Source organism: Babylonia areolata, chromosome 12, assembly GCF_041734735.1.
Source record: "Babylonia areolata isolate BAREFJ2019XMU chromosome 12, ASM4173473v1, whole genome shotgun sequence".
Classification (NCBI taxonomy): domain Eukaryota; kingdom Metazoa; phylum Mollusca; class Gastropoda; order Neogastropoda; family Buccinidae; genus Babylonia; species Babylonia areolata.
Genome location: NC_134887.1, coordinates 32878621 through 32897321, shown reverse-complemented (window position 1 = coordinate 32897321; position 18701 = coordinate 32878621). Strand labels below are relative to the sequence as shown.

Sequence of the window (18701 nt, the reverse complement as noted above, 5' to 3'; positions counted from 1 at the left end):
GTTTTGAAAGGCCACACAGCATGACCGACCTGGTAACTTAATCCAGAACTAACAGACCAAGGCCGAACAATACTGGAGATTCGTGAAGAAGTGATTTAGTTTTATTTCATGTTGGTGTGGAGTATTGCAAGCACAAAGGATTGCAGCAACCCTAAAAATAACTTCCGACGTCATCGTAATATACTGACATAATACTGCACAAGAAGTGATCAAGTTTACCAGTTGTAAAAGAGATCTATTTTTGATCAGTGATTTCGCCCCATGGCAACCATCCCGGAAGAATTTTCGTGTCTCTCAAGAGTTATCCTTACTGAGCAAGAGTTCGCTCCCTTAGCCGGTATCTCTGTAGCTTAGCAGACGATCTATCATCCCATCCCAGGCTGACAGCACCACTCTCTGTCTCCGCCTCAAGGCACTTTCCATGCCAGTGCATCAGTGACAACCCCCATCACTTCCTGTAACTCTCTCTCTGTGAAGACTTCTCTAGCTCTGCACTGAATCTGAGCAGGAATGTGGCAGAATGGTTGAGATGTTCAGCTGCCAATAGTGAGGGTGTGGGTTCCACTCCCACTCTCGCCCTTTCTCCCAAGTTTGACTGGAAAATCAAACTGAGCATCTAGTCATTTGGATGAGACAATAAAATGGAGGTCCAGTGTGCAGCATTTCATTTTCATTTTTCATTTTCATTTTCATTTTATCACAACAGATTTCTCTGTGTGAAATTCGGGCTGCTCTCCCCAGGGAGAGCGCGTCGCTACACTACAGCGCCACCCATTTTTTTGTATTTTTTCCTGCGTGCAGTTTTACTTGTTTTTCCTATTGAAGTGGATTTTTCTACAGAATTTTGCCAGGAACAACCCTTTTGTTGCCGTGGGTTCTTTTACATGCGCTAAGTGCATGCTGCACACGGGACCACCACTCAAGGTCTAGTGGAGGGGGAGAAAATATCGGCGGCTGAGCCGTGATTCGAACCAGCACACTCAGATTCTCTCGCTTCCTGGGCAGACGCGTTACCTCTAGACCATCACTCCACAGGCACTTGGCGCACAGAAAAAGAATACTTGGCTACAAAAGTGTTGTCCTCTGGCAAAATTCTGCAAAAGAAATCCACTCTGATAGGCACACAAATACATAAGCATGCACTCAAGGCCTGACTAAGCGTTTTGGGTTATGCTGCTGATTAGGCATCTTTCTAGCAGATGTGGTGTAGAGCATGTGGATTTGTCCGAACACACTGACGCCTCCTTGAGAAACTGAAACTCTACTGAATACCTAGTAGTTGTGAACAGAAATGAAGTGTTTAAAAGCCTAGCTAGTGTTCTCTCTGGATGAAATAAATGAACTTTGCAACAACACCAACAACAAGAACAGTGTTCGAAAGATATCACAAAGATTCAAGAATTGCAGGAATATGAATTCACTGGATTGGTATTGGTGATATCACTTTCTCTCCTTCCATCCCTTTCCACCTCTCTAGGTGGCAGGATGGTTGAGACACTTATCCGCTAATACGGTTTCCGTAAGGGCCTGGGTTTGAACCCCGATCTTGCCTTTTCTCCCAAGTTCAATTGGAAAATCAAACTGAGCATCTAGTCATTTGGAGGAGACAATAAACCAAGGTCCCATGTGCAGCACGCACTTGGCGCACTGAAAAAGAATCCATTGCGACGAGTGTTGTCCTCTGGCAAAATCCTGTAGAAGAAATCCACTTTGCTAGCTACACACATACATGAACCCATTGCAACGAGTGTTGTCCTCTGGCAAAATCCTGTAGAAGAAATCCACTTTGCTAGCTACACACATACATGAACCCATTGCAACGAGTGTTGTCCTCTGGCAAAATCCTGTAGAAGAAATCCACTTTGCTAGCTACACAATATTATATGCATGCTCTCAAGGCCTGACTATGTGAGTTAGGTTTTACTGCTTGTCAGGCATCCGCCTAGCAGATATGGTGTAGCGTGTTTGGATTGGTCTGAGTGCAGTGACTCCTCCTTTTGAAACTGAAACTGAAACTGAGCCTCTCCTTCCCTTCCCACCACTCGTTTCTCCTTCCCAACTCTTGTACCTGGGTGATAAATTCTCACTACATTCTGTATTCTCCTGGAGCCAGATGGGCTACTTATATCTCCAGTTTTCTTGTGAAAATACAGCTGATCTATCCAGATAATATAAGTACTGTAGCAATATCTGCTCCACCCCTCAAGGGTAAATATGCTCAATCATTCAGTTTCAGTTATTCACCTTTAGCATTTCTTTCACTTGATTATATTTTGATGTATTTATTCATATGTTTGTTTTGTTGAACTATTTCATTTGATTTTATGTTCATGTTATACACAAACCAAGGGAAGGTAGTCAAGGCCTGACTAACACGCTGGGTTTATGTGAAATCAGGCATGATTTTCAACTGAGAGGACTGGGTTCTGCCTTTCAATGCTGAGTCCTTGACACCGTGGACAAGATGAAACCACTGCCCTAATAGTGGTTAAAGGCTACTAGACTTTAAACCATAAAAAATTGAATTGATATCACAGAACATACATTGTGAACAGACGTAAAATCACCACAATCACACCCTTCACCATCTCATACCTTTGCCCACCACACTACCCCTTACCCCCACCCACCCACACAAACACACACACACACACTGACAGAGAAAGGTGTGTTTTGATTATAGGACCCTCATCAAATGAGATAAAGCTTGTATAATTTGACTGTGTGCAGGTGCAGAGTTGGCAGGGTCGGGGGGAAATAAGTCCCCCTTGAATTTTGCCACCCAGCCAAAATGTCAGCCTCCTCAAGGCGAAAGGCTGAAAGGAAGCAGAAGAGCGGTAAGTTGAAAGGAAAAACACGCACACATCCAAGGATACAAGAAAGCTAGAACAGATCATTTTGTTGAAACACACTCTTGAAACTGAAATTCACTTTCTTTTTGTGTGCCCACTTCTGCAAGGCTGGTTTAGTAATTGTCTTCAGTTTTTCAAACACCTCTCTTAGATTTGCAGTGAGAAAAACATTTCTGGAACACCATAACTTGTAAGCAGTTACGTTTAAGTATCATAATGCAGAATAATATTTAAGGTTCAATGAAAATGCGATAGTATAAGGAGTGTAGATGTATAACGTGTGTGTGTATATGAGAAAAAAAAAGAAGTTTATTATGTGTTACATTGAATAAAACAAATATATTAACTTGTGTAGTAATTCACATTTTTATGAAGGTAACCATGCTTAACGGTTTGGCTTTTCCGTTAAAAAAGGTTTATCAAACATCGAGATACCGGCAAATGTCATCAATTTTATGATGATGGTAGCTGTGCTGCATGTCACTCATTCTGTCATTATGCCTCAATTCAAACTTCAGGGGATAGGAGGCAAGCGGTAGGGGTTAAGCAGAGTAGAAGATTGTTGGATCGGTTTAAGGATTTGTGAATGTAAAGTGGCCAGTCAAATGGTGTGAGGCTATGGCAAAAAAGAAAAAAAAAGAAAAAAAAAAGCTATGACAAAAAAAGAGAGAAAAAAAGAGTCATTTTGCTGAAAACTTGTATCGTTTTTCAGTAGGTGATGTGTCAGGTGTTATAGTTCTGATGCAGTGTTTACTGAAAATCAGGGTTCAAAAATTATTTTTTCTTCTTCTCCTCCTCCTTTTTTTTTTTTTTTTTTTTTTTGTATTTTTTGTTGCATGGTTTTGTGTCCTTCCAAAACTCACTCAACTCTAATTTTCCTCATTCCACATAGATGTGAATGAGCACCTGACTATGGCAGATGAATTCACTCCCTTGGTACCTGAAAGAGGTTTTAACCTTCGATGAAAAAAACAAAAAAAAACAGATGGTGGTCATTTTGCAGAAAACACCTTTTGTTTTGTCTTTGTATTTATGAATTCAGTTCAGGTGTTTGAGGAGAGGCATATTTTTTCTGTATTCATTGTTTGTTGGTGTTCAGAAGAGCACATGAAGTCATTGTGAGTTTTATCTGCTCTTTGATTTTAATTTATGGCTATTCAGAGGAGCACACAAGCTCATTGTGAATTCCATCTGCCCTTTTATTGTGATTTGTGGCTTTTCTGGAGAGCACACAAAGTCATTGCAAGTTTCATCTGCTCTGTGATTTTAATTTGTGGCTTTTCTGAAGAGCACACAAAGTCATTACAAGTTTCATCTGCTCTGTGATTTTAATTTGTGGCTTTTCTGAAGAGCACACAAAGTCATTGCAAGTTTCATCTGCTCTGTGATTTTAATTTGTGGCTTTTCTGAAGAGCACATGAAGTCGTTGTGAGTTTTATCTGCTCTGTGATTTTAATTTGTGGCTTTTCAGGAGAGCACACAAAGTCATTGCGAGTTTTATCTGCTCTTTGATTTTAATTTGTGGCTTTTCTGAAGAGCACATGAAGTCGTTGTGAGTTCTATCTGCTCTGTGATTTTAATTTGTGGCTTTTCAGGAGAGCACACAAAGTCATTGCGAGTTTTATCTGCTCTTTTATGTTAAATTGTGACTTTTCAGAAGAGCACACAAATTCATTGTGAGTTTTATCTGCTCTTTTATGTTAAATTGTGGCTTTTCTGAAGAGCACATGAAGTCGTCGTGAGTTTTATCTGCTCTTTAATGTTAATTTGTGGCTTTTCAGAAGAGCACACAAAATCATCGTGAATTTAGTTTTATCTATTCCTGACCAGATGCCTGGGCTGGAGAGGCATCGGAGGGAGGATGGAGAGGGAAAGAAGAGGACAGGGGAGGTGGGGGTGGTCCTCGGCGGATGGGCTTTGAAATGGTCAGCTTGCTGGAGAACATCCAAGACATTCTGCAGGAGTACCCAGACAACGGACAAATTTTCAAGGTGATGTTTTTGATCTGGTCATGTTACCTGCAAGGTGATGTTTTTGATCATGTTACCTGCAAGACGATGTTTTTGATCTGATCATGTTACCTGCAAGGCAGTGTTTTTGATCTGATCATGTTACCTGCAAGGTGATGTTTTTGATCTGATCATGTTACCTGCAAGGTGATGTTTTTGATAATGTTACCTGCAAGGTGATGTTTTTGATCATGTTACCTGCAAGGTGATGTTTTTGATCTGATCATGTTACCTGCAAGGCGATGTTTTTGATCTGATCATGTTACCTGCAAGGTGATGTTTTTGATCTGATCATGTTACCTGCAAGGTGATGTTTTTGATCTGATCATGTTACCTGCAAGGCGATGTTTTTGATCTGGTCATGTTACCTGCAAGGTGATGTTTTTGATCTGGTCATATTACCTGCAAGGTGATGTTTTTGATCTGATCATGTTACCTGCAAGGTGATGTTTTTGATCTGATCATGTTCCCTGTTACCTATCCCTTGACTTCAGCTGATGTCGTTGGGGCGCCCAATGAAGACATCACCACCACCATTCTCTTCCCCACCTATCTCTGTCCACCACCGCTCTCTGGGATTCCGCCAGATTCATTCCTGTCTGTCCTTGGACATTATCCTCCCACCTCTTTCTCTGTCTTCCTTGTCTGTAGTAGTATCCAGTTTTGCAAAAAAAAAAAAAAAAAAAAAAAAAAAAGAAAGAAAGAAAGAAAGAAAAGAAAATTCATATACTATTGTAAAATGAATATAACACATTGCCATTTCTTAGTGCTTTTTTCTAACATGTAAAAACTGGATTTCAGATATATGAAAAAGCATGTTACTGTAAATAACTGTGATAAAACCAAATATATTGATATTTGTTTCTTCTACACTCCGTTGTTTGTTGATGTGCTTGTTTAACCAAACAAAAATATAAAAGATGGAGGAAAAAAATCATGGCTAGTAAAAGTAACTGTTTGCATTGAATTTTGAATTGGTGATGTTACACTGGTTTGAAATGGTACTTTTTGTGAGCTTTAAACATTCTGTATTTTAGATATCTTTTTATACTCTAGTACCCTATTCATTTTTTTTTTTTGAAAATAGGTTTTGCATTTTAATTTTTTGCTCTTTTTTTTAATTTAACTTTTAATTAAAAAAAAACATATCATTTTTTATGTTAATCAACTTACTGTTTTATATAAACCTAGCCTAGGCTCTCAAGGCCTAGTTGGCTGATTGGCTTCATACGAAGATCAGGTATCTGCATTTTTTTCTTCTTCTTCCTTTCTTTCCTACATATGTAATGTAACATACATGGATCAGTCTGCAAGCTTTGACACCTTCAGCTGAGACTGAAACTGATTCATGCCACAGGTAGTTTTGTTCAACATGCCTAGAGCCGCAAGGTAAGTGCTATATGAATGCACATTAATAGTGTTATCATCATGATGATGATGACGACAACAGATGATTGCTATTGTTATTTTTGTTACGATTTTGATCATTATTATCATTGCAATTATAATGCTGATTATCAGCATAATCATGGTGATGATGATGATGTTATTGTTGCTGTCGCTGACGATGACAATGACAACGATGATGATGTTGTTGATGATGATGATGTTGTTGTTTTCATTGTTGCTAATGATGATGAGGACAACAGTGATGATAATGCTGATGTTGTTATTGTTGTTCTTGTTGTTGCTGCTGCTGCTCATGATGACGATGATGATGTTGCTATTAATGTTCTCGTAGTTTTTGTTGCAAATGATGATGATGATGTTGTTACTGTTGTTGCTAATGATGTTGAGGGTGATGATAGTGATGATGATGCTACTGTTGTTCTCGTTGTTGCTAATAACGACAATGACGATGATGACAATATTGATGAGGAAGTTGTTATAGTTGTTCTCAGTGTTGCAAATGATGATGATGATGATGTTGATGACGATGTTGTTGTCATTGTTCTCGGTGTTGCAAATGATGTCGATGATGATGATGTTGATGATGATGATGTTGTTATTGTTGTTCTCGTCTTTGTTATTGCCTGCAGGAGATGTTCCAGAATGCAGAGGACGCAGGAGCGAGGGTGGTGAAGATCCTGTCTGTCACAGCCCCCAAGGAGATCACGTCAGAGGCACCACAGACACACAGGACACGTGCAGTGTCACAGCAGGGACCCGAACCGTCCGGCAAGCACCGTGGGAAATCCAGCAAGGGGCAGAGGCCTTTGTCTGCCTCTGCAGACTGGTCCCCCCCTCTGGTTGATGTTTTCTCGGTAAGACTGCAACTGACGCAGCCTGCGTGGCTGGCGTCGTTTTGGTGTGTGTGTGTGTGTGTGTGTGTGTGTGTGTGCATGCTTACTTGCACCCATTTATGTGTGCGTGTGCAAATGTATATGCTTGCTGTAGTCTTATCAGGTAAAACCCCATGAGTGTTGGCAGAAAGATAAGGAATAGAAAGTGGTGTTTCAAGACCTAAATCAATATCACGAACGACAATCAGCCCCCCAAACTGAGAAAACGCTGCGGAGATATACCTCTCTAGTTCAAACCAGTGAATTTTCAGCCTGCCAGGGTTATTTCCTTTCTTTTGATGATGTCATCAGTGATGTTACTATGACTGTGTGTCAGGGTCACTGCAGACGAGGGATTTTACATAGCGTGAACTGAACTGGCAAGGGTGAAAGGGGAAGGGACAAAAAGAAGGGAAGGAAGCTGTCGTTGGGAAAGAATCTGAGAACGCATCATCTCCCTTTCTTATTCTGTTCAGCTCATCTCAGGCTTCTGTTGGGTATGATTGTGTGACAGTTGTGTCCAAACACAACTGCTGTCCCGACTAATTGGGCTGCAGTTTGACTGTTATGGCAGTGGGTGTTTAGCTGAACACGTACTTGCGGACACACATGCACATGCATGCATGCATGCATGCACATATGTATATATGCATGTGTTCAGGCACACTCACACACAGATGCAAGCACACCACTACACTAGACTATGCTACACTGCACTACAGACAACACCACACTGCACCATACCACATTGCTACACTACACTACATTATATGCCACACCCAGCACACTACACTGCACTACACTACATTATATACCATACCCACCACATTACACTACACTACACTACACTACACTACACAATACCACTACACTAAACTACACCACACCAAATCACACTACACTACACACCGCACAGCACCGCACCGCACTACACTACACACCACCACACTGCACCGCACTGCACCGCACCACACCACACCACACTACACACCACACTGCACCACAACACACTACACACCACACCACACCACACCACACCACACCACACTACACACCACACCAGACCACACCACACTGCACCGCACCACACCACACCACACCACACCACACTACACACCACATTGCACCGCACCAAACCACACTATACACCACACTGCACCGCACCACATACACACCACACCAGACTGCACCACACCGCACTGCACCGCACCGCACCACACCACACTACACACCACACTGCACCGCACCACACCACACCACACCACACTACACCGCACCGCACCGCACTACACTACACTATACTGTGTGTGCAGATGCCAGGTCTGACTGTTTACAACGATGCCCATTTTACTGAGGAGGATTGGAAAGGCATCCGTCAGCTGGGTAAGAGCATCAAGCGCAAAGACCCACTCACAGTCGGTCGCTTTGGGCTGGGGTTCAAATCCGTCTTTCATCTGACAGGTTGGTGTTTGATTCTTCTGTTTGCTTTTTGAGTGGTTTTTGTTGTTGTTGTCTTTTCTCTATTAATGTATTTGTGACCCTGCACATAGTGTACATATGTTACTTTATGTGTGTGTGTGTGTGTGTGTGTGTGCATGTGTTTGTTTGGAGTAGGGCTGAGGTGGTAGGGGTATGTGAGTTATGAGAGATGTTACAATGTTTTTGAAAAGGCTTTTTTTTTTAGCGAGTTTGTGTCTTGAAATTTTTTATTGTTATATACCTGTGTATCATTCATACTACATGTATTGCTAAATGTGCTCAGAGCCACAGGGTGAATGTTATGAAAATGCACATTATGATGATGATGATGATGATGATCATTATTATTATGAATGTTTCAAGAAAGGGTACACAACCCAGTTTTCTTCAGTATCTGTTCCAGTATTTGATGATGATGAAGATGATATGAATACTTATATAGTGCCAGTCCTTGATCAAAGACCAAGCTCTAAGTGCTTTATAAACACAGAGCCGTTTGCACAACAGGCTGCCTACCTGGGTAGATCCAACTGAGAGTTGCCATTGGGTGCTCATCATTTGTTTCCTGTGTCATTCAGTCAGGGTTTAGTCAAGCACACACATACACTCACACAGACACATAACACTTCACGTGTATGATCATTTTGTTTATTTACTCCACCATGAAGGTAGCCAAACTCCATTTTTGGGGCGTGTGCATGCTGGGTATGTTCTTGTTTCCATACCCCACCAAATGCTGACATGGATTAGAGGATCTTTAACATGTGTATTTGATCTTCTGCATGTGTATACACACTTTTCACTATCAAGACCACGTCTTGTCTTTTCAACCAGCCTCATACAGTGAGTGAAAGTGAAAATATTCTGTGAAACGAAATGGCTTGGTCTGAAAATAAGAGAAAAAAAACAACTGAGGCCCCATATGCAGCATAAGGATTGTACTCAAGAAATGTGAGGCTATGGTGTAGTTTCAACAATGTCAGCTTGGCAAAAGATACCAACTTTGTGGATATTGTGGATCAGTTAACAGAAAGTATTGTTACACATGACAAGAAGATGTCAGAGAATGATATAATTACCTCATAGATCTTATCTGAAGCTGCTGTGGCAGAGTTGGTTAGGCGCTGGACTTGTGATCCAGTGTTCACCAGTGATCAGGGTTCCAGTCCCTGTTTCAGCATGGTGTTGTGTCCTTGGGGAAAGGCTCTGTACTCTGACTTTTCCTCACTCCACCCAGGTGTGAATGGACACCTGACTTTGGTCGGGGAAGGCTGAAGTGGTGGAAGGAGAGGACTGGGCCCAGCTGAGACACAGTGGATATGAATTCACTGCCCTGCTGTCCGGTGCTGAGTTCTAGACACAGTGGATATGAATTCACTGCCGTGCCATCCTGTGCTGAGTTCTAGACACAGTGGATATGAATTCACTGTCCTGCCGTTTTGTGCTGAGTTCTAGACACAGTGGATATGAATTCACTGCCTTCCTGTGCTGAGTTCTAGACACAGTGGATATGAATTCACTGCCTTCCTGTGCTGAGTTCTAGACACAGTGGATATGAATTCACTGCCCTGCCGTCCTGTGCTGAGTTCTAGACACAGTGGATATGAATTCACTGCCCTGCCGTCCTGTGCTGAGTTCTAGACACAGTGGATATGAATTCACTGCCTTGCCGTCCTGTGCTGAGTTCTAGACACAGTGGATATGAATTCACTGCCCTGCCATTTTGTGCTGAGTTCTAGACACAGTGGATATGAATTCACTGCCCTGATGGCCATGAAAGGCTATCAGACCTTCAATAAAGCATTTCTTCTTCTTCTTGGTTCGTGAGCTGCAACGTTCATTCATATGTACATGAGTGGGCTTTTATGTCTATGACCGTTTTTACCCTGCCACATAGGCAGCCATACTCCGTTTTCAGGGGTGTGCATGCTTGGTAAGTTTTTGTGTTTCCATAACCAACCGAATGCTGAAATAGATTACAGGATGTTTAACGTGCGTATTTGATCTTAATGCTGAAATAGATTACAGGATGTTTAACGTGCGTATTTGATCTTCTGCTTGCGTATACACACAAAGGGGGTTCAGGCACTAGCAGGTCTGCACATAATTATGTTGACCTGGGAGATCGGAAAAACCTCCACCCTTTACCCACCAGGCACTGATACCGAGATTCGAACCCGGGACCCTCAGATTGAACGTCCAACGCTTTAACCACTCGGCTATTGCGCCCGTCAGTAAAGCATTTAACCCGAGGTGTCTTGTCTGACGTCCAGTGTGTTCCAAAGCCTCCTTGCCGTGTTGCAGACCACCCGGTCATCATTAGCGGCACACGCTGGCTGTTCATGGACCCTTTCCAAGAGGAGAAACAGACCATCTACATGGACCAGCTGGTCAGCCTGCCTGCGGCAGAAAGGCAGGCCATGCAGCACGCGTTGTCTCCCCTGCTGAGCCAGCTGGGTCCACGCTCACTGACAGGCAAGTTTCAGTTTCAGTTTTTCAGCTTCGGTTTCAAGGAGGCGTCAAAGCGTATCGACTGATCCCTGTACTCTGAGCCACATCTGTTTAACAAAAAAAAAAAAAAAAAAGAGAGAAGTTTTTTTTAGATGGTACAAGATGTGTTGAATGTGTGACTGCTGTTGGAAGTATGAATGCATGTGTGCATGTCAGTATATTCGAGCGTGTGTTTTGATAGAGGGTGGGCCCTGGGTGCGTGCATGTATGGGTAGTGGCAGGTTATGAGACTGCAGTTTGGTGTTTGTGCGTAATATATTTGTGTATATGTGTGTTTCTGTGTGTGTGTTTGTGTGCGTGCATGTGTGTGTGTGTGGTTGTGTGTGCACTGTGTATTGCCCATTTTCACTCTGATTTTATGTTGATTACTTGCCTTGGATGTATGCTTCTTTATATTCTAGCTTTATTTCTGTTTATTGACAAAATTGTCTACTTGGTTGTGTTTATTTTATTTCATTTTTGTTGACTGTTTGAAAAGAATATTTCATTTTGTTCACAGCTCTCTCTCTCTCCCTCTCTCCCTCTCTCTCTCTCACACACACACACACACACACACACACACACATGCAAGACATACATTCACACATCTGCTCATACATATTCATGTTGTTAGAACATTTAAGAAGTCAGTGTATGATATTTTATATAAAAGAAAGAAGTAGAGCTAAAATTGGACAAGGATTTTGCAAAGAGGCCAGAAGAATTCAGTCTTTAAAGTCTTATCAGTACATTCACTGAAGACTCCACGGGGATTCTAAAGCTGATGTAAAGAATATTACTGTTCATCCATCTCAACCATTCCTTAGTGGGAATTGAGAAAACCAGTCTTTATGTTGACCACACAGATTTGCTGAAAAATAAATTGCCTGGTATGTTAGAAGCACTCTGTATGCTCTCGAACAGAAAGAAACTACAGAAACTTATATATATATATGTGTATATATATATATATATACACACACACACACACACACACACACACACACATATATATATATATATATATATATATATATTTAATACCTTGATTAGACTATGAGAAAATGTACCACTTAAGTGAGCATTTTCCCATCTTTGCTACTGAGCTTGTTACATATTTCCAGCTTTGAATCATATCATATATTTTCTTTGAAATAATTGTCAGCTTCTGCAGTGTTAAATGTTGTTAGATCTCAAAATAAGAAATAACAGTGTGTGTGTGTGTGTCGTGTGGTATGGTGTGGTGTGGTGTGTGTGTGAGTGTTTTAGTGTGTGTGTGTGTGAGTGTCTGTGTGTGTGTCTGTTTGTGTCTATGTCTGTGTGTCTGTGCCTTCATCTGTGTGTCTGTGTGTGTGTGGGTCTCTGTCTCTGTGCCTGTGTGTGTGCATGTGTGTGTGCCTGTGTGTGTGCCTGTGCCTGAACAATACTTCTAATTCCCCTCAGTGTTTTCCCCCCCGACATTTTTTTCAAATTCCATATCACATACTGTATTGTTGTTTGTAGAGTTTTATTGTTTGTGGGTTTTTTTGGTTGTTTTTTTTTTCAGAAAAAGAATTTAACGGCACAGTGTTCTGGTTCCCACTGCGACAAGCGAGGTCAGAGTTGTCGGACACGCTGTACACGCATGAACGCATGCAGCAGCTGAAGCAGGCCCTGCGAGGGGAGGTGAGCACCATGCTGCTCTTCCTCAAGCACCTGGAGCGGATCGAGATCTACAGCTGCGACCATGGGCCTCTTCCGTCCCGTGCCGCCAGGCTGGAGTTCAGTGTGGCGCTGAACGAGGCATGTGTCGACGCTGTGCGAGAGAACCGGGGGAACTTCACGTCGGCCATCAGCACAGCCAACAAGGCCTGTCCTAAGGAGGAGGTGAGGGGGGTGGTGGTGATGTGGAGGATGATGAGGAAGAGAAGGAGGATTATGAGGAGGAGGAGGAGGATTATGAGGATGTGGATGAGGAGGAGGATTATGAGGATGTGGATGATGATGAGGAATAGGATTATGTGGATGAGGAGGAGGATGTGGATGATGATGAGGAGAAGGATTATGAGGATGTGGAGGAGGAGGAGGATTATGTGGAGGAGGAGGAGGAGGATTATGTGGATGTGGAGGAGGAGGAGGAGGATTATGAGGATGTGAATGACGATTATGATGACATAGATGATGATTATTATTATGATGCGGACAGTGATGATGAGGAGGATTATGTGGATGACAGTGAGGAGGAGGAGGATGTGGATCAGGATTATGATGATGTGGATGTGCATGATGATTATGATGATGTGAATGATGATGATGAGGAGGAGGATTATGATGATGTGGATGTGCATGATGATTGTGATGATGTGAGGGGGAGGGGGAGGATTATGATGATGTGGATGATAAATATTATTATGATGATGTGGATGTGGATGATTATGAGGATGATGATGATGTGGACGGTGATGATAACAATGACGATGATGACAATGATGATACTGTGGATGCTGATGAGGATGACCTGGACACTGATGATGATGATGATAATGAAGGCCAGTCCTAAGGAGGAGGAGGTGTGTGTGTGTGTGTGTGTGGGGGGGATGGTTGAGAGGGATGCTTGGGTGCACAGTGGGGATGATGATGTGGATGATGATGATGATGTGGATGCTGCTGCTGCTGCTGATGATGATGATGTAAATGATGATGATGATGATGGTAATGATGACAGTGTGTATAATGATAATGTGGACGATGATGATGTTATAATGATGTGTACAATGATGATGTAGATAATGATGATATGGATGATGATGATGATGATGGCAATGACAACGACAACAGTGATGATGATGGGGATGATGATGATGATGATGATTCTTCTTCTTCTTCTTCTTCTTCTTCCTCCTCTTCCTCTGCGTCCTGTGGGCAGCAGCTCTCTCGTTCACCTGTACATGTGGGTGGGTTTTGGTTTTTGCATGAAGGACAGTTTTTATCCAGCCACATAGACAGCCATCCTTCTTCTTCTTCTTCTTCTTCTTCTTCTTCCGCGTTTCCTGGCCACGCTAGATTTTCAAAGACAGCCATCTAACGCTGACATAGATTACAGGATCTACAACGTGCGTATGATGCAATGATCAGCATGTGTCTTGCACACAAAGGGGGTGGGTGTCAGGCACTTGCAGGTCTGTTCAGGTTTGTTTCTGTTCACCTTTCACCTTTAACCCCTTCCTTCCTTCCTTCCTAACTTCCTTCCTACCTCCCTTCCATCCCTCCTTTCCTTCCTACCTTCCTTCCTACCTACCTTTCTTCCTGCCATCCCTCCTTTCCTTCCTACCTTCCTTTCCTTCCTACCTTCCTTTCCTTCCAACCTTCCTTCTTTCCATCCCTCCTTTCCTTCCTACCATCCTTTCCTTCCTACCTTTCTTCCTGCCGTCCCTCCTTTCCTTTCCTTCCTACCTTCCTTTCCTTCCTACCTTCCTTCCTTCCTTCCGTCCCTCCTTTCCTTCCAACCTTCCTTCCTTCCATCCCTCCTTTCCTTCCAACCTTCCTTCCTTCCTACCTTCCTTCCATCCCTCCTTTCCTTCCTACCTTCCTTCCTACCTACCTTTCTTCCTTCTGTCCCTCCTTTCCTTCCTACCTTCCTTTCCTTCCTACCTTCCTTTCCTTCCTACCTTTCTTCCATCTCTCCTTTCCTTCCAACCTTTCTTCCTTCCATCCCTCCTTTCCATCCTACCTTTCTTCCTTCCTACCTTTCTTCCTTCCTACCTTTCTTACTTCCGTCCCTCCTTTCCTTCCTACCTTCCTTCCTTCCTACCTTTCTTCCTTCTGTCCCTCTTTTCCTTCCTTCCTTCCTTCCTTTCATCCACCCATCTTTCCTATTTTTCCTTCACTTTATCCTTCCTTTCATCCTTCCTACCTTGCCATGCGTGTGTTGTTCTTCACCCGTCTGCCATATACCCGAGGGGCGTGACTTGCAAGGTTGACATGTTGACAGGTGCACAGCTGCAGTTACCTGAGGGTGGACAGATGCTTCATGGAAGCTGGCAGTGAGCACAGTGACCAGGAGCACTGGGTTGTGGTTCACTACCACCAGGGGCTGAACGACATGTCCATGGACCTCCGTGATCTCTGCCAGGTACATACTTACTTACTTAGGTCCTTCACTACCTGTGGAGCATAGGCCATTAATTAACGACGTTTCTCCACTGAACTCGACTCTGGGCTGTCCTTTCTGCATCCCTCCAGCTGGATCCCAGCCTCTTCAGCTCTGCTTCAGTGTCCCGCCTCCAACTGTTTTAAGGCCGTCCTCTCTTCCTTCTCCCTCGGGGGTTCCAGGTCAGGGCCTGGCGTGTAGTGCTGGATGGTGATATCCTCAATGTATGGCCAATCCATCCGTACTTTCGTATCAGGATCTGTTTCTCCACTGGTTCCTGTCCCCCTCTTTGCCACAGGTCCTCGTTTCTTATTTTGTCTGGCCAACGGATCTTACAAATACGCCACAGACAACTGTTGATAAAAGTCAGGATATTCTTTCTTTGCCAGGTACATGCACCAGATCAGATGATGATGATAATAAGTACTTATGTAGTGACTGCTCAGTCTTGTGCAGAGGGCAGACCAAAGCACTGAGACACACTGGTCATTCACACATGTGCCTAACTCTGATTCACAGAGAAAAACAACCACCAAAACTTATAAATACATGTGAACAGTAAGGTGGAGAAACTGTAGAAGAGGAAGAATGACATTGTGTTGCTTCCCACCCAGTGACTGCAAAGAGGTCATTTCAAGAAGGAGTGCCCATCACTTCTCAAAGCCAGTCAAAGAGCTCACAAAATAGTGTTAAAAAGGTTGATTGACTCTTTCACTGCTGTAGGCAACTTTAGATGACTAGACAGTGCACCACCATTGGTGACTTTTGTCAACATCGAGGGGTTATGTTGATAAAACCATTTTCCACATTGTAACAAAGCTGGACAGCCAGTTTCCTGCCAATAGAACAATGACTAACCTTTGCCCACTGGATGAGTTTGAAGTGAACAAGTCAATTGTGTTGTTTTGACATGAACTGCGGCCTGTGACTGAGGGCATCGTTCCTAAAATATTTGGTGCTGGGGAGTGTTTTTCACACAGAAACTTGGCGGTGAAAGAATTAGAACAATGCTAAATAGATCAGCTCACTCACCTCAGCACAAAAAATAATGTTAGAGGGTTGATTAGAAAAACAATGCTAAAAAGATCAGCTCATTCATGTCTCGCTCATTCCATGTAGAATTCAAGTTAAAAGTGTTCAAAACTTGTAAACCATAGGAAAAGATCGCCCTACCCATAGACTCATATTAAGTCCAGAGGGGGGCAGTTTGGAAAGGTACAGGGTGGAGGTGGAAAAGATGGCAAGGAACATGATACTATGAAGGAAAACTTTCAAACGCATAACTTTCTGAACATGGGGCTTTAGATTTAACTCTTTGACTGCCAAGTTTCTGTGTGAAAGACACTCCCCAGTGCCAAGTGTTTTAGAAACGATGCTCTCAGTGGCAGGCTTTGGTTTATGTCAAAACAACACAATGGACTTGTTCACTTCAAACTTGGTCAGGGAGCAAAGGTTAACCATCGTTCTATTGGTGGGAAACTGGCTACAGCTGTCGAGTTTTGTTACAATGTGAAAAAAGGTCTTATCAACATGACCCCACAATGTCGACAAAAGTCGCCTTTGGCAGTGCATACTTGAGTCAACTAAGTCGCCTATGGTGGTGAAAGAGTTAAAGCCTTTACACTTAGCTTTCTTGAAAAATCATTTTGAGATATTGTTGGTAATTTCTTTGTTGTCATTAAAAATTTCTGAAAGTTTGCTTCACAGATCAGTTGTTGTTGTTGTTTTTATTATAAGTTTGCACTGTACAATATGTTAGCTTCTGACTCATTTGCACATCGATTTTGTCTCGTCTAAAATCACAGTGTGTGAAGATATGTTAAACTGAAGAACACAATCACACACACACACACACACACACACACACACACACACACACCACAACACACCACACAACACAACACAACACAACTCAACACACTACAACAACAACAATGACATAAACCTGTTTTTGTTGTTGTTGTTTCACAGCGACACAGCCAGTCCCATCGTCCCTACGTGGGGGTAGCCGCTAAACTGGACAGTCCATCAGAGGCATTCCACGGGCAGCTCTTCTCCTTCCTCCCCCTCCCCCCCGAGCGGCCCAGTCCCACGGGGTTGCCAGTACACGTCCATGGCTTCTTTGAGCTGAGCAAGAACCGCTGTCACGTCAAGTGGCCAGTCACAGAATCTGAGGGCAGCAGCGAGAACGAGCTTTCTGATGACGCTCTGCTCTGGAACCAGTTGTTGGTGTCTGAGAGTTTGTCGAGGGCTTACGTTGTGCTGCTGACCCAACTAGCTGGGAGATGTTCTGGTGAAGTTGGGTCTTTGGCGAGGTGTGTGTACAGCTTTTTCTTTGTTTTTGTTGTTTGTTTGTTTGCATTGTTTTTTCCCAGATCTAGATGGTTTGATCATTTCAGGCCAAATGCGCGCATTCGCGAATGTGGAAAAAAGTGAATGATGATGTTATTATCAATTATAACATATGGAGGCTAAAGAGAGTGCAACTGTTTGAAATATCACATCATCGGGAATATGAAGAAAGAACACTTTCCCTACGTCTAGTGGTGGTGTTAGAATCCAGAGAACAGGCATCATCTTTGTATTTGGATAGATCCTTAGCGAGCTGTGTGTAGAAAATAGATGCTGATGGTGTCTTACAGTCTTGGTGGTCTTTAAAATGGTGTTCTCTTTTTCAAAGAAATAAATGAAGAGAGTGATAATTCTGACACATTATGAGATTCATAACTTTGATTTGCTTGTGAGGACCCTCTAGATGCTTCTGCCTCTGTCTCTCTCTCTTTTTTTTTCTCTGTATCTCTCTGTCTCTCTTAGGAAATGTTGAAATGAAATACCATGCACTGTTATCTTATGAAAATGATAATAATAACAACAGTTATTATTATTTGTTGTTGTTGTTCTTCTTCTTATATTATTGTTATTATTCTTGTTATTATTATTATTATAACTTTCGTTATAATTAGGGATGGTTATGTATTCATGCATATACAAGTGTATTTTGTGTGTGTGTGTGTGTGTGCGTGTGTGTGTGTGAAGTGTCCATTTTAGTATTTGAATTTGTCTTTCTTGATACAATATCATTTTGTTCTCTCTCTTCTTTCTTGGAATATATCTTATTATTTCATTTACTTAATATTATTAGCAGTAGTTGTAGTAGTAGTAGCAGCAGTACTGGTAGTAGTGATAGTTGTAGCATCATTGTAGTTTTTATTTTATTTTGTTTTGTGTACTTGTTTAATTTCTTTGCCTTGGGGGCTGGATGAAAAAAAAACAACCAACCTTACTTATTCCACTTCCCTCATTAAACAAATTTCGTTCATTCATTCATTCTTTTTTCTTCTATATATATATATATATATATATATCCATCTCTTTGCCCCAACATGCACTTTTCAACATGCACTTCCCTTTTTTTTTTTTTTTAAGGATGAGTGTAGATGTTCTTGCTTTTTTTTGTTTT

The 18701-nt window shown here is 42.3% G+C and overlaps 1 protein-coding gene across 1 annotated transcript in view; it reads left to right on the top strand.

Annotated features, from left to right (window-relative positions):
* Positions 1-18701, top strand: part of LOC143287900 (sacsin-like) — a 109866-nt gene that overhangs the window by 43150 nt on the left and 48015 nt on the right. The window contains exons 19-26 of the mRNA XM_076596141.1: positions 2731-2837; positions 4733-4843; positions 6901-7125; positions 8457-8604; positions 10927-11097; positions 12659-12978; positions 15083-15223; positions 17213-17556. Coding sequence (XP_076452256.1) covers positions 2731-2837; positions 4733-4843; positions 6901-7125; positions 8457-8604; positions 10927-11097; positions 12659-12978; positions 15083-15223; positions 17213-17556 — 1567 coding nt within the window. The remainder of the gene's footprint in view (positions 1-2730; positions 2838-4732; positions 4844-6900; positions 7126-8456; positions 8605-10926; positions 11098-12658; positions 12979-15082; positions 15224-17212; positions 17557-18701) is intronic.